A 26,151-nucleotide genomic window follows, 5' to 3' on the forward strand; every position below is an offset into this window, starting at 1 on the left:
GACAAAAGAAACAAACTAAATATTTAGAGTTAAGAAAATTGCTGTATCCTCAATGTTTGAAGACTTTGTGGTCATCTGATGAGAACGATTTCTTTCAAATGATGTAAGGTTTTCATTAATCAATTAAAGGAGATGCTTGAAACGGCTGTAAGGAATTGACACAAGTACATCTTTGTTACTCATTTATATTCTATTATAAATTTGAAGAAAACAGAAAATGATGAAATATTGATTGACAACAATTAACATACATCAATTATTATTTATTAAATTCAATACAAAGAGACTTGAGCATAATATACTTGCATATGTATGCCCGTGGTTAAACGTAGGTAATATGCAGGTAGTATAATGGATACTTCTATCCCTTAGATGGTTATTTTAACCTCTAACTCAGCTAACCTATATTAAATTATATTACATATATATAAGAGAGATGACCACTAAGTGGACATCCATTATGCTAGATGTAGACCCCCATATATCTTTTCATTTGTCTTGCTCGCTTACGTTCTGGAGTTCGCTGAATTTTCTTGAGAACAATCTTTTGTTAGTGGTCAGACCATATGGGTGTCTACATCTAGCATAATTGATGTCCACTTAGTGGTCATCCTCCTTATATGTATGTAATATAATTTTTCTGAATCTTCGGATTTTTCAATATGGTAGGCGACTGGTTTTAAATTGATATTAATCAAATTGATATTCGATTTTTCAGCCTTATTAAATTTATATTATATATATATGAAAGAATGGAGTTGAACGACGAATTAACAAAATTCCTTTATTTTCGATATATGTTTCGAAGGCTGCATATTCCTAATTGTGAAGGAATAAGGAGTATATTATGCCGCTTTCTCATCAGGAAAAGCAAGGAACTTATGTCAACATCAAGATGCACAAAAAACTTTTAGATGACTGCTCACACGGAGAATAAGTACGATGCTTAATAAGGAAAAAATAAAGTCCTGGTGTCGATTTATTTGACTAAGACCCTTCAAGGCAGTACCCCAGCATGGCCGCAGTGAAATGACTGAAACGAGTAAAAGATAAAAAAAAAAAAACGTTAATAAGGGAGATAAAGAAGGACTGAAATGATCAGCGACTTGCTGGGCTTGGAAAGATCCAAGACCCATCCATCAAAGTCAAAAAGGAGTTCCTAAAAGTACATAATTCATGTTTACGTCCCCCCTCCCTCTCCACACAACTCATCTTCCTAACCTTCCTCCTCCTTCCACCTACCTTCACCACTCTCTACATTTCCCTCTCTCCCACTCTCAATTTACCCTCTCGCCAACCTATCTGACCAACACTCCCATTCTAATTCTCTGTAACTCTTCACTTATAATACCCCCTCCCTGTAACACGAGGGGCACATTCTCACACACACACACATTCTCTCTCTTCTCCCCTTTTCCAACTAGGGTAAGCCATGTAATAACAAATTAATAAATACAACATATGCATATATACATACATATATGTACATACCTACACCTATATGTATATATATATACATGCATATATGGGTACAGGACACACAAAAAAAAACGTCGAACACAAAACCATGGAAACGGACTTTTTCAAACAACGAAAAAACAGAGTACAAGACATCCAATACAAGGAATATTCCCCTTCTTCAGCCGCCCCTGCTTCGAATATTCCTTGGGATCTTTTCCTTTCTTTTCACACATTCTACCAGTATACGAAGTTTCAAATTGTTTAGTTAACTAGAAATTCCGTCCATCAAAAGGAAAAGATTCATTCCTTGTGTTGGATGTCTTATACTCTGTTTTTTTCGTCGTTTCAAAAAGTCCGTTCCCATGGTTTTGTTTTTTGTTTTCGTTTCTCATTGAGTTTCTACGTTTTTTGGTGTCCTATACCCATATATGCATGTATATATACATATAGATGTAGGTGTGTACATATATGTATGTATACATGCATATGTTGTATTTATTAATTTGTTATTATAAGATCGAACGCCACGCATCCACTTCCAAGTAAGTTTTATCTTAGCCAAGCATCTCCTCTACTGCAACCCACCAGTTGCTATTCCCTTATCATACTTTAACCTTTCGTGACCTCTCCCCTTAGTCAAATGGGGGTCTTTGCTCGCAAGTTACTTGATGACCTTACTGGTGCCATGTAAAAAAACACTTGGTACTCTCTTTAAAGTAATTATACCATTAGGAAAGTTATTCAGCCATAGAAATTATGCCAAAGCAGACAGTGAAGCTTGGCACAGTCAGTAGTCCTCTGGTCTGTTGGCGCCTGTCAAACCGTCCAACCCGTGCCAAACTCAGGAAACAAATGAGTGCAGGAGTGGCTGTGTGGTAAGCAGCTTGCTTCCCAACCACACGGTTCTGGGTTCAGTCCCGATGCGTGGCAGCTTTGGCAAGTGTTTTCTGCTATAGCCAAGGGTTTGACCAAAGCCTTGTGAGTCGATTTGGTAGACAGAAACTGAAAGAAGCTCGTCGTGTGTGTGTATATGTGTATGTGGGTGTCTGTGTTCGTCCTACCATAAGCACCAACTTTAACTCTGTCTGTTTGTCCCTCCGCCATCACTTGACAACCGATGTTGGTTTCTTTACGTCCTTGTTACTTTGCGGTTTGATAAAAAAAGACCAATAGAATAAGTAGTCGGCTTACAAAGAATGGATCTTTTCACTTTGACCGGCAGATTTTTAAAATAATTTCTTTGTAACTAAGCACTTTTAAACTTCGTATACTGGTAGAATGTATTTATAAAACATTTTTTCTCTTGGCTTTCTTGAGAAAATTCTAAAGATCCCAAAGAATAAGTCCTGGTGTCGATTTGTTCGACTAAAGGTAGTGCTCTAGCATGGCCGCAGTCAAATGACAAACAAATAAAAGAATAAAAGAATGATGATAGTGATGATGAGTTAATTGAATTAGATAGAATCAAATTCTAATAGGCTTAGAAGTGGCTGCTTCGATACATCTTCAATTCTTTATCTAAATAAATTCTTTATCTAAATAAAATATATGACGATAACTTGATTTATTTTTTCTTTCGAATTTTCCATTTTCTCACGAATCTGTTGAGATAAGATAAAACCAATACAAACATTATTTTGCTTTTTAAGTTATGTTGACATTCGTCAACAATTAAGTTCGCCTGGAAATCACGTGCTCGCACTTGTTGTTAATAGAAACTAAACCAACTCCGGTTTGCTCTCATTCATCACGTTGGGATATTGTAACCCGGTCACCAAAAAAGAAAGTGCAGAGAAGTGAGGAAAAATAGTTTCATTTTCGTTGTTTTGTGTTGTTGTTGTAATTTCTTCATATTATTGATTGCCTGTCTGTGATGATGAAATGTAAACGATGCTGGGACTTTATTGATCTCGGGAGGAAAAAAGGGTGAAATTGCCTTCGGAGGAATTTGAACGCAGAATGCGGGTACAACTTGAGAACAGTGTCCCGGTGCCGCGCTAGCTAGTCGTGACTAGTCGATCCTTACTTTGTGTTTTTGTGTGTTATTTACTTTGTTTTAAATACTTCTTAATCAATAAGCCAGTTGGGGATTCTTTTAAAAGATTAAGAAGTGCGCGCACCGCGACCACTGTTCTCGAGTAGTACCCAGAATGCGAAGTATCGTAACCAAATATCGAAAACCATTTGTCCGATTCTTTAACGATCCTACCATGGCACCAACTTTAACTCTGTCTGTCTAATCCCCACCTCTCTCTCTCTCTCTCTCTCTCATGTGCGTGTGTGTGTGAGAAAGATGCTTTGCGGTATATAGTGAAAACCGTCCACGTTCCCGCTTCAAATCCTGCCAAAGCCAAAGTTCTGAAATCGATAAAATAGAATAACCAAATGAAATGCTGACATTGATTGATTTCCCTGTAATGCATTCTAGATATGAATAGAATTATATAATTGCTAATGAAAGCTAGATGGATTAAAACCGTCCCTGAAAGACAGATCTATGAAGGGTGTTAAGGAGTGCGGTGTGACAGAAAGAAAACGAAAGTTACTGCCTAGAATGGCAGAGTGGAGTTGACAAAGGGAAAAAAATGGAATGCTTATTGTTGTTGATTAGTCCCAGATCAGCTTTGATCGATTATTGATGTAATGAATGGTGCCACGCGGCCTATAACTTTTGGTTTTTATTGAAAACTAAAAATGAATTGAATGTGATTTTTGTCCTCAGCGAGTTAAACTTCATCGGAGTGGTAAACTTGAAAATATTCTGGTGACAATTTGAAAAAGAACTGGTGCTTGGAAAGAATTTAAAAAGAATCCCCAACTGGGTTATTGATTAAGAAGTATGCCCTAATGGGGAAATATTTTTAATTACCGATATATCTTTTAATTTTTATTTACTTACTAACCAGGGGAAAAAATCTGCATATGTAAAACTTAGAAATTACACATTAATTTAGTTTCAAAGTAGCTTTTACATTTCCATAATCCACTTTCAAACCATTTCAAAGTATAAAATGACCCCTTGCACTTTTGAAAATAATAATTAGTAATGCATATACCATCTATATCGAACCCTATCATTTTATTCTCTAATAATGAGGTTTTGTTGTTTTTTTTTTTTTTACAATTCGAAGCCTTAAAGGGCTGATTGTTAAATGAAAAAAGGGCTAAAATAGCCCCCTTCTTCCTCCGTTACACTAGGCTAAAGAAGGCGAATGATGCCGTCGCCTCATTCAAATATTGTAAAGGACCGCCGTTAAAGTTTCTGATAAATTATTTTCTCATCAATTATTAATTTAGTAATAGGAAATTCCGCGGAGGTTGACTTAGCCTTTAATCCTTTCGGGGTCAAATGAACTAAAGCGTCAGTCAAGTATTGTGTCAATTTAATGAACTTGTCTCCTATCCTCAAAATTCATAGCCATACGTCATAATTTGAAACAATTTAGTCATGGGAAAATATATTCTCTGTCTTTCGTTTGTAGGAAATTTTCTTTCAGCCTTTTCATTTATTTATTTATATTGTGTGTCAGGAGAGGAAGGACGAGTATAAGGATTATTGAGGTTTTGTAAACAACTGAACTGTCCCTGACGATATTCTAAACTGGGGACAATAGTATGCTTTGTATGCAATAAGGTCTCCCTCAGTTCTGCTCTATTTTATTTCAAAGCCACGATAATTGTCAATAGTGAGGTGTTTGTCGGTGTCGACTTTTACACAGTAGGTAAAACTATTTACTTAACTAGTTGTGTGTGTGTGTGACGATGCTAACAGGAAAAAATAGTACTTGACATTCTAGAATACCTAGAACAAGAGTATGTGTGTGTGTGTATATATATATATATATATATATATATACACATACAAAATGGGACAAATGCGCAGGAGTGGGTGTGTGGTAAGTAGCTTGCTTATATATGGATATGCGTGTGTGTGTGTGTATATATACACACACACACACACATATATATATATATATATATACATAAAACTGAAGTTGTCAGTGTATGGCAGGTTTGGTAGCCTTCAACTAATTCTATCTCCTCCGAGACCCTGCGGCACAAGTTGACCAAAATTGAGAGTATGATAGAAGAAGGCTTGCTCTTCCTTCCGTAGAGGAAAAAATTCAAATCGGACCATGTTAATACCAAAAACTTTTTACATCAAAAAGGTGCTTTTTTTCTATGAAAATCCTTATTTTTTACGATTTTTTTACTGCAGTGTCGCCATTTTTCGGTGAATTTCAACCAGGAAAATGTTCACTTAAAGAGAATAACAAGCTACATAATGCAAAATTTTTACTTTTCAAAAATTCCAATTCTAAAGGGTCGAAACAAACCCGAGCAACACCAAGCAATACTGCTAGTGTGTATATATATATATATATATATATATAGCAATAAGAAAATGGAGGGGATCAATAGGTGGTTCATCAACTTTTAGACATTATATTATGTCAATTTATTTACTAAAATGAGAATTACAAGAATATACATACATGTATAACATATTATGCTTTACATATAAGATATAAAATATATTAATATATAAGGATACCAGTAATTATTACAATATAACATACATGAATATAAATTGGGGAAATATCTTACAGCTGTTTCAGCCAATAGATAAAAATACCTCATTCTACCTTTATTACTCAAGTAGACTGAAGTAATAAGTAGATGAAATTGAGGTACTTGGGTGTTTCTCTAGGCTTTGTCAGAGATTTTAGAAAGTACATAATGTTAAATATATATATAAAAAAATAAAAATACACACATATTTAAATACTTATATATATACTTAAATGTACATACATAAGCATACATAATAATCAGTTAATACTAATATTATTAATATTAGATGCATTATATTATTCATATTAGATATAATATAGAATATAAAATATAAACAGATAATTTTGAAAGTTATAAGAATAATAATTTTACAATCAATATATCTTAAAGTTATTACAGTTATGTCAGAACGAAACTGCATACACATGAGGAGCGTATATATGCATATGCACATTACATGGAAAAGGCGTAACTGTAAAAATGCAGAATTATTGGAGTAATGGACACTCAAAAAAGTATGTATGTATAGAAATGTATGAATGAAATCTTTAAGATTTAAGATTCAAATTAAGGAAGTGCAATAATAATATTTAGCAGTTCAAAACTCTGAGTAGTGAAATGCAGAACTAAGTTGGCTGATTGTGAGAATTAAATATTGATCACTTTGCTAAAAACTGCAGGTGGCATTGGTTATTTCCCTTGGGTTGTTTAAATAAAATACTAGTAATATGTAGTTGATAGGATCCATTGGAGGGGCCCTGTTATCGCTTTTTTTCAACAATCTAAGTATGTCACAAGGTTTCCAGGCATGAGTTCTACTCGTGTGTCAAATAAAGTATAAAAGTTCTATAATTAGAAGTTGGACACACAAAAAAAATCAATATTCAAAGTAATCAAATATACACAATGAAATGAGTTATTTCCCTTGAGTGTTTAAAGAAAATTATTTATATGAGGTAGATATAAAGTCCCTTCCTGGGGCTGTATTATCGACTTTTTCAACAATCTAAGTATGTATCGAGGTTTCTAGACATGAGTTCTACTCATGTGTCAAGTTTCATCAAAATCAATAAAACTATGTAGGAGGAGTTAGCTGACAACACCATAAGCAAACAAACACCGATTTTCTATATATGTGGTAGATGTATATGTGTGTGTGTATGTGTGCGCATGTATATATATATATATATATATCTATATATCTATATATGTGTATATATATTATATATATATATACACACGCACACATAAACACATGTATGTGTGTGTGTGTGTATCTATATATATATATATATATATATATATATATATATATATATATATATATACATACATACATACATATAAAGACATTTATATATATATCTATCTTTATAAACTGTCATCTAAATTATGCAAAAATGAAAATAACACTGACATCTCATGTTAACAGATATGTTTACCAAAATTACATAAAAATATCTTGAAATTCCAAAGAATAAATTTATTCACTAAAATTACCATTGGCTTCACCTATGGCCTCCAAATGACTTTGTAATCTCCTGCAACTCTTCTGGATGGTTTCCTTGTTTAAGTTGGTGAATGTTGTTGCCATAATCCTTGCCTTCAGTTCATCTTTGGTGTTACAAGGAGTTTTGTTGGTCTCTTGTTCAACTGGGCCCCACACATAATAATCAAAGGGGTTGCAGTCTGTGGAGTTAAGTGACCAGATATTCGGGGTGGTGTGGTTGCAGAAATTGTCTGACAGCCATGACTGGGTTCTCCTGCTTGTGTGGCATCGTGTAGAGTGCTGTTGCCAGACTTTGTCTTGCAGCAGCCACCCTCTTGACTCAGGGCAGCACTACCTCCTCCAGGCACTTGATGTCAGTCATGTGGGAAGATGAATGGAGGCATAACATCACCATCACTATTGATCACTCCAAACACCATGATGTTGACTGGATGTTTGATTTCTATCACTCTCAGTACATGTCCTCAGATTGACACCCAAACACTCAGAAATGTTCACATTGGAGCTCGCAGCATGAATGCCAAGCAGTACAGCATGTTGTTTCCAAATTTCTGGTAGAGTGAATTGCATCATGGTGCTGTTCTTCTCACAGAGGGTATCCAACTGACCCTACTATACTGTGTACTTGACAAAATCAAAAACAAAGAATGCACACGTGCGAAATTAAAAATATAAAATATCAACAATTTACCCATATATATATATATATATATAATACAAATAAGAAAATGGAGAAACAATTTAGTTTGTTCAGTTTTCTTATTTATATTATAAATTAACATTAAAATATTTCTTTACCTTCACCCGTTTAATACCAGAAATAAGTTAATTGCATTGCAATTAAAAACATTTATGTATTAAGAATCTGGGTACTTTACCAACAGTATATTGGATAAATACTATCCCTTGGTGGGTTGCACCCATAACCCCTATCTTACTTGGTGTTATATATGTATATATATATATACGTGTGTTTGTGTGCATGTAAGCCTTCGCCGTATTTCTATCCAAGGGACTTTTGACCAAATATTCTTTATGCTATTTATAGCTTTATCTGCTTTGAATTCCACCATTAAAACAATATATTTCATATCTTTCTAAATCCCAGGAAAATAAACAACTCCTGTAAAATAAACAATGTGTGTGTTGGTGTGTGTTTGGATTGGTTTGCTCTTGTTTGCATTCCTTTTAGCACCAAATATGTTTGCTAAATGGCTTTGTTAAATAAACACCATTGCTCTATGCTTCATCACAGCTACAATATTCTATTTTACAGACAAACACACACCCACACCTATCTATCTGTCTGTCTGCCTGTCCTTACGTCTGTCTGACTATCTGTCTGGCTATTTATCTGTGTGTGTTTGCACACGCTAGCATAGAAAACACGTTAGATGCTGATGATGATGATGATGTTGATGACAGTTATTTCGACATAAAGTTCAGACACATCTTGAATATAAACGATGGTGTCATGTAACATTTCAATATATTTACGCATGTGATCCATGTTCATCTCAACAGACAAAGGTCAAAAAAGCAATGCAGATGACACTTGGAAAGTTACGATACATATATAGTTGTTAAGACCACAAAGTGGAGAATTTATATCCATATAGAGAGAGCATGAACCTTTTGGCATTTATGTGAGAGATAGACTGAGACAGTTGAAGACAGATTAATCTAACTGTACTAAATGGTCATTCTCATTCCTAAGGTATTTTTCAATGTTATTATTATTATTATTTTTATTATTCAGGTCACTGCCTAGAATTGAACTCGGAATCTTGGGATTAGTAGCCCACACTCTTAACCACTATGCTATATGCCCGTGGGCATATTGCGGCATATAGGTGTAGTGATTAAGAGCGCGGGCTACTAACCTCAAGATTCCGAGTTCGATTCCAGGCAGTGACCTGAATAATAATAATAATAATAATAATAATAATTTTTTTAGACATTCACTAGTACAACACCAAAAAAAAAACCCAAATATATAGCACACTAGGCATAACAACAACATGAACTTCCAACCTGTTGTCTCTTACAAATATAAAGCAAAAGTCAAACATAGAATAATAATAATAATAATAATATCGAAAAATACCTTAGGAATGAGAACCCAGGTTCTAAATTTCCCCAGAACATTTGATGAAGGCTGGAGGGTATATCAGCTGAAACATTGTGTTAACAACAAACAAGATAAGGACAAATATCTGTCAAATGTAAATAATGTAAATAATTCCTCATCTCTTAAATATAGAACTTCAAATGCCAAAGTGAAGGCATTTGAAAGGATACACATAAATATAATTTGTGGAACTCTTTGCAATGCTGGATCTCGGTCGAGCGCCCTGTATCTAGTTCCAGAAATTGTGTTTCATAAATGACAGACTATGCTGATTATCTTGCAGATGTTTATGTATTCATATACGTAAATTATTAAAAAGTGAAACTAATTAGTACATAGGTAATCGTTTTTTATTCCGTATATTTTCATTTGTTTTGCTTATTTTTACGCTTTGGTTTTTTGCTGAATTTTTTCTTGAGAACACATTCTCCATGGAAAATGGCGATTTTGACATCTATTTCTAGTATACAGGCTGTCGACTTTTAGAGGTCAATCCTCTAAATTTTGTATATATATATATACATATACATCTTCTTAGACTCCGCCGGTTACGACGACGAGGGTCCCAGCTGATACGATCAACGGAACAGCTTGCTCGTGAAATTAACGTGCAAATGGCTGAGCATTCCACAGACACGTGTACCCTTAACGTAGTTCTCGGGGATAATCAGCGTGACACAGAGAGTGACAAGGCTGACCCTTTGAAATACAAGTACAACTCATTTTTGCCAGCTGAGTGGACTGGAGCAACGTGAAATAAAGTGTCTTGCTCAAGGACACAACGCGTCGCCGGGAATCGAACTCACAACCTTACGATCATGAGCCGAATGTCCTAACCACTAAGCCACGCGCCCTCACCTACATATACATACACACACACACACACACACACACACACACACACACACATATATATATAACAAGTGAAAATCAAAGTCAAGTCAAATCAAATCAAATCAGAAAGCAGAACCAAAATCGAAGTCGATCAACATCAATGGAAATTGCAGCTGTGATACCAGTGCCGGTGACAAGTAAGCGAACCATCCGATCGTGGCCATTGCCAGCGTCGCCCTGACTGGCCTCCGTGCCGGTGGCACATAAAATGCACCATCCGTTTGTGGCCGTTGCCAGCCTCGCCTGGCCCCTGTGCCAGTGGCACGTAAAAAGCACCATCTGTCCATGGCCGTTTGCCAGCTCTGTCTGGCACCTGTGCAGGTGACACATAAAAAGCACCCACTACACTCACGGAGTGGTTAACGTTAGGAAGGGCATCCAGCCGTAGAAACACTGCCAGATCAGACTGGGCCTGATGCAGCCTTCTGGCTTCACAGACCCCAGTTGAACCGTCCAATCCATGCTAGCATGGAAAGCGGACACTAAATGATGATGATGATATATATATATATATATATATATATAACATGATATGCTCTTACAGTTTCTGTCTACCAAATCCACTTACAATACTTTGGTTAGCTAGTCCAAGGCTGTAGTAGACAACACCTGTCCAAAGTAAGAAAAACCTCCCAAAATTGATAGAAATGTTTCAAGTAACGAACACCCATTTCTGCATCACTCTATTTAACAATGGGGTACAGTATTTCAAATTTTCAAAATTCATCTTTTCTTTGTCTCTTTTTATAGTTTTTGTGGAAAACTTCATCGGCTGAGTGGAGGACCATTATGATTTTGCAGCTTATATTTTCCCTGTACTTGAGTGTGTTAGGCTCATACAGCTTCCTGTTTGATGAGATGAATACAGAATGTATGTAAGTACAGATGACTTTAATACTTTTTCATACTTTAAAGGTGACTCAATAGCTCAGTAATGCTCAATAGGTTGAGTAATACTCAATAGTTGAGTAACATGATTTGATCAGGCTTTCTTTTATTTTATTTGTTTCAGTCATTTGACTTCAGCCATGCTGGAGCACCATCTTTAGTTGAGCAAATCAACTGCAGGCATATGGCAGCAATGAAGACAGTCAAAATCACGTGATCAAAACTAAAATCACAACACACTTCAAATGCTTGCATGGTTCAGGTGGAATTCATTGAAATGGATTTTCTACACCTTGATGCCGTTCCTGTTATCACTCCTCACCTGTTCCCAAGCAAACCTGATATATTTTCCCATGACCAGTTACAATTTCACAGAACTTTGGAAAGAAAGACTACCACTGGCATGACACTGACACTCGCTTACGACACGCACGTAATGCCACGACAAATTGTGCACTTACCAAAATTTGACAAGAATGAAAATATAGGGCGGTGAGCTGGCGGAAACGTTAGCATGCTGGGTGAAATGCTTAGCTGTATTTCATCTGCCGTTACGTTCTGAGTCCAAATTCCGCCGAGGTTGACTTTGCCTGTCATCCTTTTGGGGTCAATTAAATAAGTACCAGTTACGCACTGGGGTCGATATAATCAACTTAATCTGTTTGTCTGTCCTTGTTTGTCCCCTTTGTGTTTAGCCCCTTGTGGGCAGTAAAGAAATAAGAATGAAAATATAATGGATATGTAGAAAGCTTCTTCCCCTACTGGCGATAAAGGGTCTCTCACTCAGAGTGAAAGGTTGATTGTACGGCGCATGTGTGCGAATTGCCATGCTTCACAGCAGTGAAACATGGGCCGTGAATGCAGAGGACATGTGTAGGCTCGTAAGAAATGAAACTAGCATGATCCGCTGGATGTGTAATATCAGTGTCCATGCAGGACAGAGTGTAAGCGCCCTGAGAGAAATGTTGGGCATAAGAAGCATCGGATATGGCGTGCAGGAGAGACGTTTGTGTTGGTATGGTCACGTACTACGGATGGATGAGTTTGCCACTCCCAAACAGTTGAAGGAACCCAGGGAAGAAGTAGACCCAGGAATACATGGGATGAGGTGGTCAAGCATGACCTTCGAACGTTGGGCCTCACAGAGGCAGTGATGAAAGACTGAGACCTCTGGAGATATGCTGTGACTGCGAAGACCCGACAAATGAAGTGAGTTCATGACTCACAGGACGGCCTGCTGTGCTTACCTTGGATTGTCGGGTGACCTGCTGTGCTTGTGGAGACCTATTGAGTCAAGTACATCAACATCAAAATAAAAATCAAATGGAAATTGTAGTTGTGATACCCATACCGGTGGCACATAAAAGGTACCAACCGATCATGGCCGTTTGCCAGCCTCCTCTGGCCCCTGTGCCGGTGGCATGTAAAAAACACCCACTACACTCATGGAGTGGTTGGCATTAGGAAGGGCATCCAGTGGTAGAAACACTGCCAGATCAGACTGGAGCCTGGTGGTGGTGGTGGTGGCGGTGGTGATTTTATATTACATAACTGTCAATTTATCAGATAGATTTGGTAAGCTTTCTCAACTGGACTAATCAAAGACCTTTGTATCTTTATTTCTAGGATATCCTTAGCTGAGAGTGTACCTGAAAACTTGACCTATCCTGCAGGTTCACCATCACACCTGACTACCTATGATGGCATCATGTCCCTGATTGGAAATGCTAAGCATACAATTGAAATAGCCTCTTTTTACTGGTCACTGCAAGCAAAAGATGTATACAATTCCTCGTCATCTTGGCAAGTAAGGGTTCATATTTCTACCTCTGGTTAATTTGCTTTTTATGTTTATTATCCTGAAAAATTTATTCAACACCATCTTGCATGTATATATTATCATCTATAAAAATAATAATAATAATGGTATTTTTTTTAAGCTTATAGCGATCACCATGGAAATGATTAAGGAAAATAGTCGAATAATGGGACATATAAGCCCTCAGGAGAAAAAAAGTAGTCTTTCCAGTACATGTGGGACTTGAACCCACATCCCTTTGTTAATGCAACAAAGCTATTCACAAAAATAATAATGTACATTTGATTTCAATTTTTTGGCACAAAAAGGTGGCAAGCTGGCAGAAATGTTAGCACGCCAGGTGAAATGCTGAGCGGTATTTCATCTGCCGTTATGTTCTGAGTTCAAATTCCACCAAGGTCGACTTTGCCTTTCATCCTTTCGGGGTTGATAAATTAAGTACCAGTTACGCACTGGGGTCGTTATAATCGACTTAATCCGTTTGTCTGTCCTTGTTTGTCCCCTCTGTGTTTAGCCCCTTGTGGGCAGTAAAGAAATAAGAATGAAAATATAATGGATATGTAGAAAGCTTCTTCCCCTACTGGCGATAAAGGGTCTCTCACTCAGAGTGAAAGGTAGATTGTACGACGCATGTGTGGGAACTGCCATGCTTCATGGCAGTGAAACATGGGCCGTGAATACGGAGGACATGCGTAGGCGCGAAAGAAATGAAGCTAGCATGATTCCTTTTGTTATATATTTGTTTCCCTGATTTTTAAGTGCCATTTCTCCACGATAGAACGGTCAGTTTGGGAAATGTCAATTTTGACATTTGCGTAGTCTTGGAATTACATAAATCTATTTATTTCTCTACATTTCTAGGATTATAACTTCAACATTTTTAGCTGTGTGTTTATATTTTATTTTTTTAGTTGTATATAACTTTTCTTTTACTTTAGGGAGAGAACATCTTTAAAAAACTCATTGATGCTGGAAAGAATAGGAAAATTACAATAAAAATTGTTCAGAATAAACCGAACCCACGATTTCCTAATACTGATACAAAAATCCTCAGCAAAGAAGGTAACTTTATCATAAATGTTTCATTCTAGTGTAAAATTTTCTTCAATACTTTTCTCTTCTATGCCAGTCTTGAACCCTCAATGGCTTCCTTCAGCCAGGAACGAACAATATATATGTGCAGGGGCCATGGAAAAAGCATCCATGCTAGGGTCACATAAAAATCACCTGTACTGGTGCCACATTAAAAGCACTAGGACAGTACCATGTAAAAAGCACCTGGGGCCAGTGTCACATAAAAATCACCCATGCCAGTGCTATGTAAAAGGTACCCATGCTGGCACCACATAAAAAGCACCTGGGCTGGTGCCACATAAAAAGTACCCAGTACACTCCGTAAAGTGGTTGGCATAAAGAAGCGCATACAACCATAGAAACTATGCCAAAACAGACACTGCAGCCTGGTGCAGCTCTCTTGCTGGTCAACCCCTGTCAAACTGTCCAACCCATGTCAGTATAGAAGACAGACATTAAATGATGATGATGTGTGACTGTGAGAAGTACGGAATGACAGTCAGAGCATGTGTTTCCTATATTGTGGTTTGGTCTGCTTTTAAATTTTGTGAGTTGTCCTTATTTGGATGATGGACTTTGATAGAGATAGCAACACCAATGTACATTCAGAAGTTGATGACAAAGACCATTTAATGATATTCAATGTTAAAGTTTTCTTGTTTATTTCAAGCCCTGGAATTTATAAGGCTGGTTGTTTTGTTTTTATGGTGTATAATCAACTGAGATCATAACATTACCTTTGAATGGGGCACAAGTCCATTGCAGGGTTCAAGGCTAATAATTTTGACGGAAGAGGACAAATCAAATGCAGCAACTGGTACTTTATTTTATCAACCCCAAAAAGGATGAAACACAAAGTCAACCTCAAAAGCCAGTAGAAACGCCATCAAGCATTTTGTCCTGTAGTGACCCCTGGCGGTCAAGCAGGAAAGCAAAAGGGAAAAGGGATCTAATGAGAGTAATCTCCCTCGACCTTCTTGAAAATTCTTGGATATTCTAGAAGCTTTCAATTAACTTCTGGATGACGTGGAAGTCAAGGTCTTCCAGTTCTTCCTTCATATAAAGCGAACGCAATTCTAATTTCGTGCTCCTTTCGCCTGTCAGTTCCTAGGTGTACACATTGAGCCACGCTACTCGGACACCTCCACACAAACAGATTAAGTCGATTATATCAACCTCAGTGCGTAACTGGTAGTTATTTAATCGACCCCAAAAGGATGAAAGGCAAAGTCAACCTCGGCAGAATTTGAACTCAGAATGTAACGGCAGACGAAATACCACTCGGGATTTCACCCAGCGTGCTAACGTTTCTGCCAGCTTGCCACCTTTGCGGCAACAGAGAACATTATCATAAAGCTGTAGACTGATCAGAAAGTAGAGAAATATGCAGTGACAGAGATGGAGGTCAGAGATACGTAAGGCTGGCTAAAGGGAATGAGGTGACAATGGTGGAATGGGGTCGTTGATAGGGGTATGAGAGAGTATTGAGAATGTTAGCAGATATGAGAATTATTAAAGATGAAGTGTGGCAGGTCTAGAATGTAACTCAGAGGAGGAGGAAAGCTAACTGCAGGCAAAGAAAGGGGGTGATTGGTACGAAATTAAGGAGGAGCACTCCGTCGGTTACGACGATGAGGGTCCCAGCTGATATGATCAACGGAACAGCTTGCTCGTGAAATTAACGTGCAAGTGACTGAGCAATCCAAAGATATGCGTACCCCTAACGTAGTTCTCAGGGAGATTCAGCGTGACACACAGTGTGACAAGCTGGTCCTTTGAAATACAGGTACAACTCATTTTTGCCAGGTGAGTGGACTGGAGCAACAGGAAATAAAGTGTTTTGCTCAAGGACACAACGCATCGCCGGGAATCGAACTCACGACCTTACAATCGTCAGTCGAATGCCCTAACCACTAAGCCACGCACCTTCACGGTACGAAATGTATAGGAAGGGATGATAATGAGAATGATGGGTGGTTGTGCATAGGAAGTAGTTCCAAGAAGAAGTTGGGGGTTAACTGGTGCCACAAAAGGCGGATGAAGTATGTACCGATTCTGCTCTTTACTGATTAACCCTTTAGCATTTAAACCAGCCATATCCGGCCAAAAGTATTCTGCCTGTTTTATGTTCAAACTGGCCACATCTGGTCTCTCACACCAGCCCTACAATATCGTTTTAAAAATGAACAGCTTCCTCATCAAAATCTCATAGCACCAAGATAATGCCTGATTAGTTCAAGGCAATGTGTTTTTTGTTTGTTCCTTCTCGAGCCATACCTGGCTCATAAGGGCCGGTTTCCCGGTTTCTTTGGCATATATGTTCCCCACCTGGATGTGACGCCGGTCCGTCGCAGGGGAGCTGCAAGATGCAAGAGGAAAGAGTGAGAGAAAGTTGTGGTGAAAGAGTCAGCAGAAGTTGACTATTACCTTCTGCCAGAGCCGTGTGGAACTTAGGTGTTTCGCTCATAAAAACACACATCGCCCGGTCTGAGATTCGAACCCACGATCCCTTGTCTGTGAGTCCGTTGCTCTTACCACTAGGCCATGTGCCTCCACAAGGCAATGTGGATAAAAAAGGATTAATTTTGGCAGAATAATGCAAACACTAAATGATTAAGGAAACAGTAGGAATAATTAATTTGGAAATGATATGATTTTAATTGCTTTTTTTTTTCTACTTTCTCTCTTCTTTTTCTTTCTTTAGCTTCTGCAATTGTTCGGAATTTAGATGTGCCAAAACTTATGCACGCTGGAATTTTGCACACCAAGATGTGGCTTGTAGACAGAAAGCATTTTTATGTTGGAAGTAATAACCTTGACTGGCGTTCATTCACTCAAGTAAGAATTTTTTCTTTTTCCAACTTGTGTGTTAGGTTCAGATGTGGCTGTGTGATAAGAAGTTTGCTTCCCACCCAGTTGGTTTCAGGTTCAGTCCCACCATGGGTGCAGTCATGGCTGTTTGGTAAGAAGCTTACTTCCCAATCACATGTTTCCGGGTTCAGTCCCACTATGTGGCACCATAGGCAAGTGTCTTCTACTATAGCCTCGGGCCGACCGAAGCCTTGTGAATGGATTTGGTAGATGGAAACTGAAAGAAGCCCGTCATCTTGTGTAAGTTTCTTCTACTGAAGGTGACCAAAGCCTTGTGAGTAGATTTAGTAGACGGAAACTGGAAGAAGCCCTTGTATATAAGGAGGTTTGTGTTACTGTCTCCTTGCCTTGACATCATGTGATAGTTGTGAGTGTTGCTGTCATCATCATCATCATCATCATCATTTAACGCCCGTTCTCCATGCTAGCATGGGTTGGACAGTTCGACCGGGGTCTGGGAAGCCATAGAGGCTGCACCAGGCTCCAGTCTGATCTGGCAGTTTTTCTACAGCTTGATGCCCTTCCTAACACCAACCACTCCATGAGTGTAGAGGGTACTTTTTACGTGCCAGGGGAGGCTGGCAAACGGCCACAATTGGTTGGTGCTTTTACATGTCACCGACACGGACGCCAGTCAGGCGGCGCTGGCATCTGCCACGTTCGGACGGTGCTTTTTACGTGTCACCAGCACAGGTGTCTTAACTACAATTTCCATTTGATTTTTATTTTGATGTTGGTGTTGACGTACTTGACTCAATAAGTCTCCTCAAGAACAGCAGGTCAGATATCCTTCAGTTCCAATCTTCCATGAACACCTGTCAGGTAATGGCAAAATATTACATTACTAGGAAAACAAATGAGGGTTGGTGACAGGGAGGGAATCCAACCATAGAAAAATCATCTCAACAAATTCTATCTGACCCATGCCATCATGGAAAAGTCAATGTCAAAGCGATAATGAATGATGATGATGATATTAATGGTTTACATATTATTGGGTAATGGTTTACATATTATTGGGTTGGTGCAACCATGGACATGAAGCAATGACAATATGAAAATATGACTTACAAATGACTTTTTAATGAAAATTAATTAAACATATAGGTGCAACAATGGCTGTTTGGTAAGAAGCTTACTTCCCAATCACATGTTTCTGGGTTCAGTCCCACTATGTGGTACCATGGACAAGTGTCTTCTCCTATAGCCTCAGGCCAATCGAAGCCTTGTGAGTGGATTTGGTAGACGGAAACTGAAAGAAGCCTGTCGTATGTGTATGCATGTGTGTGCATCCCTATTTATCCCCCACCCCACCCCACCATTGCTTGACAACTGGCATCGGTGTGTTTACGTCCCCATAACTTAGAAGTTTGACAAGAGACTGATAGAATAAGTCATGGGGTCGATTTGTTCAGCTAAAGGCAGTGCCCCAGCATGGCCACAGTCAAATGACTGAAACACTTAAAAGAATATTATGAGATATGAAGAATCCTGCCAGTAAAAAATATTTTGAAAAATAATATAACAAGACAATGAAAAAATTATTCACTTTTTGTATATTATAAGTTTTTAAAAAATGACATTGTATTTTATTTGTTTATTTTCAGATAAAAGAAATGGGTGCCATAGTCACCAAATGTAGTTCTCTTGCACAAGACATGGGGAAGCTGTTTGATGTCTACTGGTATTTGAGTAAAACTGAGAAACTGCCCAGTGTATGGCCAAACTCTTACAGTACTCACTTCAATAAAACCAACCCTCTGAATGTGAATTTCAATGGAACCAATTATAATACATATTTGTCAGTAAGTTTCTATTGCCAAAGGTTATTTCATACCAAAAACACTAAGATACCAAAAACACTTATGTGTCAAAGTTGTTAAGTTTATAGAGAAATAAGTTATACATTCACCCTTGGCTTCTCGTAAGTTACTCTCTTGGACAAAACACATCACTTTACTTGTTTCTATCTACTTTCAGGAAAACAAACAACTCTTTGCTCTCCTTTACTTGTTTCAGTCATTTGACTGTGGCCATGCTGGAGCACCACCTTTAGTCGAGCAAATCGTCCCCAGGACTTATTCTTTGTAAGCCTAGTACTTATTCTATCGGTCTCTTTTGCCGAACCGCTAAGTTACGGGGATGTAAACACACCAGCATCGGTTGTCAAGCGATGTTGAGGGGACAAACACAGACACACAAACATATACACACACACATACATATATATATATATGACGGGTTTCTTTCAGTTTCCGTCTACCAAATCCACTCACAAGGCTTTGGTCCGCCCGAGGCTATAGTAGAAGACACTTGCCCAAGGTGCCATGCAGTGGGACCGAACCTGGAACCATGTGGTTCGTAAGCAAGCTACTTACCACACAGCCACTCCTACGCCTATTCTATTCTAGGAATTAAGTTAAAAATTTGGTAAATTTTGATATTTTAACCCACATGATTTTCACTAAGAAACAAGAAAAAAAACTCAGATTTTTTGCATGGAATCAAGTAACCTGACCTCCTAATATGTCGCAAACCCCTATTTATGTTCACAAAAAAGGGGTGGGTGTGAAACCGCCCCATCCTGGAATCATTGGAATTTTTTGTATTCACCCCACCCACCTATCTACTAGGCACATGGCCTAGTGGTTAGAGCAGCGGACTTGCGGTCGAGGGATCACGGGTTTGAATCTCAGACCGGGCGATGTGTGTGTGTTTATGAGTGAAACACCTAAGCTCCACGCAGCTCCAGCAAAAGGTAATGGTGAACTTCTGCTGACTATTTCGCCACAACTTTCTCTCACTCTTTCCTCCTGCATCTAGCAGCTCACCTGCGACGGACCGGTGTCCCGTCCAGGTAGGGAACCTATACACCAAGGAAACCAGAAACCGGCCCTATGAGCCAGGCGTGGCTCGAGAAGGAACACACAAAACCCCTTTTTGTAGCCATAAAACTCTTTCCTCCGGAAGTATTTTTCAAAATTTTTTATGATCTCAGAAAATATATTATTTCTTAAATATATGAATTGAAACCCATTTTTTCTTCCAGAGTTCGCCTCCACCTTTCTGTGCAAATGGACGAACAGGTGACATCGATGCAATTCTGGACGTTATCCATTCTGCTAAGAAGTTTATCCACATTGCTGTTATGGATTATGCTCCTGCTCTAATCTACACTTATCCTAAAAAGTAAGTTGCTGTTAATGTTATCACTATTTTAGTTTCTTTCACTTTTGTAAAGAGAATCTGCATCAAATTTTGCCAAAAGCTTGGTGATCCCTGCTCAGGGGCCCACACAAAGTTTTCATCATTCTCAACACTATCAAGTTCTTGTGCAACTGAAACTCCGAGTGTCCATTTGGTCAGCTGAAAGCAGTTTTGGTACAAACTTGGCAGACAGGCATCTCATACCCAAATCTTCAGTGATTATCGATTGCACTGAACCATAACTAATCTGCACATCCCATGATAACTCATGGGTGGTGACTTAATGATTTCCCCTCACAGCTACATGCATATCTGTGATGTTTTTCACAGTTCTGCTAATTGCAGGCCTCCTAAAACGTTCGTTACTATCAACATATTTTCGGCCATCTTAGAAATATCTGAACCACTCATACACTTGTGTGCAGCTCATACACTCCTCCCCATACTCTTTCTGCAACTTTGTGTAGGTCTCTGAACAAGTATCGCCATGACAAATTTCTCTGTCATGGTCAGTCAATGCAACGATCACACGCTACACACCTTCCTTCCAAGCACTGCTGTGAACGGTAGAAGTGAACTAGAACATTAAAACTTAGTCTGAATGCACAGCAGAGTTCAAGCTCAATCTGTGCCAAGTGGCTTCAATCAGCAGGCTTTAACTTCGTTACTATGGCAACAGTCCAGATACTTATTGATCAGACCTTGTAATATATGTAATATGTTTGTTTGTATATGACTCAGAGGTTAGAGCATTGGGCTCACAATTATGAGGTAGTGAGTTCAATACCCAGGCTGGGGTGTGTGTTGTGTTCTTCAGCAAGACACTTTATTTCACGTTACTCCAGTTCACTCAGCTGTAGAAATAAATTGTGATGTCTCTGGTGCCAAGCTGTGTCGGCCCCTTTGCCTTTCCCTTGGATAACATGGGTGGCATGGAGAGAGGAGGTTGGTATGCAAGTGCGACAGCTGGTCATCCATAAACAACCTTGTCCAGACTTGTGCCTCAGAAGAGAACTTTCTAGATGTAATCCCATGGTCATTCATGACCAAAGGGGGTCTTTACCCTTATATATATGTGTGTGTGTGTGTGTGTGTGTGTGCTCAGGGGTGGCTGTGTGATAAATAGCTTGCTTACCAACCACATGATTCTGGGTTCTGTCCCACTGCATGGCACCTTGGGCAAGTGTCTTCAGCATTGGGCTGACCAAAGCCTTGTTAGTGGATTTAGTACACGGAAATTGAAAGAAGCCCGTTGTGTATGTATATATATATATATATATATATATATGTGTGTGTGTGTCTGTGTCGTCCCCCAACATCGCTTGACAACCGATGCTAGTGTGTTTACACCCCCGTCACTTAGCGATTCAGCAAGAGAGACTGATAGAATAAGTAAGTACTAGGCTTACAAAGAATAAGTCCTGGGGTCGATTTGCTCGATTAAGGGTGATGCTCCAGCATGGCCACAGTCAAATGACTGAAACGAGTAAAAGAGTGTATATATTGACACACACGTATAGTCTTTAAGTTAAGAAGTCCACTTCGCATCCATTTTGTTTTGGGTTCAGTGTTATCCCTCAGCATCTTGGCAAGTGTCTTCTGCTAGAGCCCTAAGAACTGACCTACAGATGGTGATGTTTATTGAGGAAATTGTCTGCTAGCTTTGTACTTTCAAAGATGAGTGGAATAAAAAAAATCACGTAACCCATACTATGATGGAAATCTAATATATAAAATCCATTCTGTCTGTGTGTGTGTCTTCTAGGATCTCGGGCATCCTCCATCCGATTGCGCTCAAATTTGATATGTAGATACCGACGATATCAGGGCATGTATAAGTCTTGAAAAAATTACAAAAATCGATTCCAGGTGAGAATGTGATCAATAAAGCCAAATAAAATCGTTTTTCTTTTGAATAGGAAAAAAGTCTATCTTTATTTCTTCTTTTGCTGGTGTCTCAAATTTAGGTTAAATCAGTGTTTCTCAAAGGGGAAGCCTATGGGACGGTCGAACAAGTTGTTTTGAGAAAATTTGGTTAAAATGTTTGACAACTCAGCACCATCCATTGGACGGTGGTGGTGGGTTGCTCATACTGATATAAAACAAAGGAATGAATGTATGTGTGTGGAGTTAGTAACTTAGCAACATTCTTTTAACTGACATATTTTTATCCATTTATGTGAAAATTATTTGAACTCATCCTAATACAACAAAATAGTTTATTCAATACCAGTGCGATACAAAATATAATTTAAAAACTTTTTGTTCCTTTCATTACCAGATTCTGGCCAGTTATTGATAATGCCCTCAGAACTGTGTCATTTAACAAAGGTGTTGAAGTCTTCATGATGTGTAGCTTGTGGAAACACACAAAGCCGAGTGTGTACAATTACCTGACTTCTTTGGCTGCTCTGAATGGTACTGGACGAGCTAGAATTCAAGTGGTATGTACTTTGTGTTTTCAATGTATTTTGATTTTAGGTCGACTTTGCCTTTCATCCTTTCAGGATCAATAAATTAAGTACCAGTTGTGTACTGGGTCGATCTCATTGACTGCCCCCGCCCAACTCTCCAAAAATTTCAGGCCCTGTGCTTAGAGTAGGAAAGAATATTTAAATGGCTGTGAATTTCAGAATGTTATTTTCCTTTCAATAAGAAAGAGTCCTTTTTTCCTTGTATCAATGTTTTTATATTCAAATTCTTCGTCAGCATCTGCTGAGGTTGATTTTGCCTTTCATCCTTTTGGGATTGATAAAATAAATACCAGTTGAGCACTGAGGTCAATGTAATTGACTTATCCCCTAATTGCTGGCCTTGTGCCAAAATTTGAAACCAATATCTCAACTCCTAAGTGTTGTGAAGCCCTTTACGGTACCAATTTCTTCCCTCGCACCTCTGAACTTTGGAATCCCCTTCCAGTCTTTTCCTCTTCGATATGACCGCCAGTCTTTTAAGTCTGATGCACATGGCCACCTAATGACTTCTCTCTAGCGTCCATTTTATTCTAATGGCCCTCACGTTTTCAGTGGTCTAAGGACCTTGTAATGAGTGAATGCTTTAAAATAAAAATTTTTTAAAATTAAAATAAAAAACAAAAACTGTGGAGTTTATCGTTTTCATATCAGTTCTCACAACATTTTCCCCCCACTTTGGGAAAATATTACATTGCTTGAAAACAGGTGAGGGTTGATGACAGGAAGAGCATCCAGCCATATTAAAATCTATCTCAACAAATCTCATCTGACCCGTGTGAGTATGGAAAAGCGGATATTAAAATGATGATGATGACTTCTCTTCGGCCTTTTGATGTAAATTAACATTTTGTCTCCAAAAGGTTAAACTCATTTCATATTTTCAATGTTCACCAAATTTTCTGCCCTCATCATGCATGCCGCCAACAAACATCACGATTCTTTCACATAATGTTATCTACAATAGTTGCTATTTCTTTTGCAATTTCAGAAATTCTTCCACGTTCCAAGTTTTACTCCTGAACAGGATAAGATTCCTTTTGCACGTGTTAACCATGACAAATATATGGTCACGGATACTGATGCCTATATTGGTAAGATAGTTTTCATTTGTTTTTTGGGGTTTTTTTCAAGAAGTTAAAACAATTATGAACTCTGAAATTCAGTTGTTACCTGTATAGCAGAAATTTGAATTCATTTCGAGCAGGTCGTTGCCAGTATCACTGGACTGGCTCTTGTGCAGGTAGCACGTAAAAAGCACCATTTGAGCGTGGCCGTTGCCAGTACTGCCTTACTGGCCCTCATGCCGGTGGCACATAAAAAGCATCCACTACACTCTCGGAGTGGTTGGCATTAGGAAGGGCATCCAGCTGTAGAAACTCTGCCAGATCAAGATTGAAGCCTGGTGTAGCCATCTGGTTCACCAGTCCTCAGTCAAATCGTCCAACCCATGCTAGCATGGAAAGCAGACATTAAACGATGATGATGATGATGATGATGATTTCAAATGCAGAGAAAGTTTTTTTCTTTTTCTTATGACTATTAATCTACCATTTGTCAATTCCCAGTCACTTATGCTATCTGCTTCTATCAAATTCCTGGTAACCACTTTATTAATCACACCCCAGAACATCAATGATTCGAACCCATTTTATCCTTTTGTAGTATTCTATTTATTTCACTCTTCTTTAATTCCTAAATGCAGATTTTGACAAACTGGAAAGAATTGTATTATATTTCTTTTACTTGTTGCAGGAACGTCCAACTGGAGCGGTGATTACTTTACATCCACAGGAGGTTTGGGAATAATTGTCAGACCAACAAATACAAAAAAACCAAATTTGCGCCAGCAACTTGAAGATGTCTTTCAAAGAGACTGGAACTCTAAATATTCACATCCCGTAAAAAGAAGATAATCTCAGAATAAATGTCAATAAATATTCCAAAATATAATTTTATACTCAAGTGTAATATTACAATAATTCAACAGGTTATCATTTCTTACTTTCAAGGAAACAAAACAGCTAAATTATTCTGATTTCTAAATTCATAATAATTTACCAGAACTTGTCATAGATTTCTGTAAAAATATCATCACAACATTTTCTTGTTAAATAAATACAATCTTGTCATAAGTGTCAGCTGTATACCAACTTCCATTTTGTAACTTCTCAAACATCCACTCATTCTCATCATCATCATCATCATCATCATTTAACGTCCACTTTCCATGCTGGCATGGGTTGGACGGTTTGACGGGAGCCAGCCAGCTGACGAGCTGTTCAGGCCCAGTCTGTTTTGGCATGGTTTGTATGGCTGGATGCCCTTCTTAATGCCAAACATTTTACAGAGTGTACTGGGTGCTTTTATACAGCACTGGCATGGGTGGTTTTTACATGGTACCACCACCTACGAGCCCACAAAATTAGGGATGCTCAGCTGGAGAGGGTTTCAGGGGACAAGCCTGTATGCAAGGGTAAGCACTTTGTTACTTAGCTTGACATGTCTTTTCAAGATAGTGATGTGATGGGGCATACAACCAAATTAATGGAAAGTGTGTACAGTGAAGGGGACTGGGGTTTGGAGAGTGGGTGGGTAAGTTTGTGAGATTGCGAAAGGAGAGGGGAGAATGTTATGAATGGGCACATTTAGGGGAAAGGGGTATTAAGAGGATATGCTGTGCGGAAATGATTTGAGAGGGACATATTGTGTGCATGAGGGATTGAAGGGAGGAGAATACAGTGGTGGGTTTTAGAAAAATGGGATGTGGAGGAGAGATTTCTCAGGGATAGATTGTAGGGTGGGTGTGCACAGATATGAAACACCTGCCTTTATGGCCTTCATTTTACTCAGTTGGGTGGATCTTCTCAAACACAGCAAATCGCCAATTGCCCCAGTTCTTTGTCATCTCCTTTGTGAGGCTCAGCATCTGAATGAAGATCAGTTTTCATCACTTCATCCCACATCTTCCTCTTTCACAGGTATCCGCCATATTTAGAGATTAATTGTTCCTTATGTGATCGTTACCAGCGTCGCGTTATTGGCATTCGAGCCCTGTGCTAGTAGGGTGCTAAGAACACCATCCGAGTGTGGAAGATTCAAGCGAGGTCGTTGCCAGTACCACCTGACTGGCCCCGTCCCAGTGGCACATAAAAGCACCCACTACACTCTCGGAGTGGTTAGCGTTAGGAAGGGCATCCAGCCGTAGAAACTCTGCCAGATCAAGACTGAAGCCTGGTGTAGCCATCTG

The 26,151-nt window shown here is 38.6% G+C and overlaps 1 protein-coding gene across 3 annotated transcripts; it reads left to right on the plus strand.

Annotated features, from left to right (window-relative positions):
- Window positions 1-3,105: 3,105 nt before the first annotated feature.
- LOC115217137 (5'-3' exonuclease PLD3) lies at window positions 3,106-25,042 on the plus strand. 3 transcript variants are annotated; one of them, XM_029786749.2, is made up of 10 exons: window positions 3,106-3,257; window positions 11,322-11,446; window positions 13,086-13,266; window positions 14,217-14,340; window positions 17,057-17,190; window positions 18,831-19,028; window positions 20,273-20,412; window positions 22,712-22,874; window positions 23,893-23,995; window positions 24,657-25,042. In XM_029786749.2, exons 2-10 carry the CDS (start codon window positions 11,361-11,363, stop codon window positions 24,815-24,817), a joined length of 1,290 nt encoding a protein of 429 aa, XP_029642609.1. In that variant the 5' UTR covers window positions 3,106-3,257; window positions 11,322-11,360; the 3' UTR covers window positions 24,818-25,042. The 3 variants fall into 3 exon arrangements, with proteins under 3 accessions (XP_029642609.1, XP_029642610.1, XP_036363216.1); XM_029786750.2 differs by lacking the exon at window positions 3,106-3,257 and adding an exon at window positions 5,050-5,179; XM_036507323.1 differs by lacking the exon at window positions 3,106-3,257 and adding an exon at window positions 9,228-9,263.
- Window positions 25,043-26,151: the final 1,109 nt, after the last annotated feature.

This window comes from Octopus sinensis, linkage group LG11 (assembly GCF_006345805.1).
Source record: "Octopus sinensis linkage group LG11, ASM634580v1, whole genome shotgun sequence".
Taxonomy (NCBI): domain Eukaryota; kingdom Metazoa; phylum Mollusca; class Cephalopoda; order Octopoda; family Octopodidae; genus Octopus; species Octopus sinensis.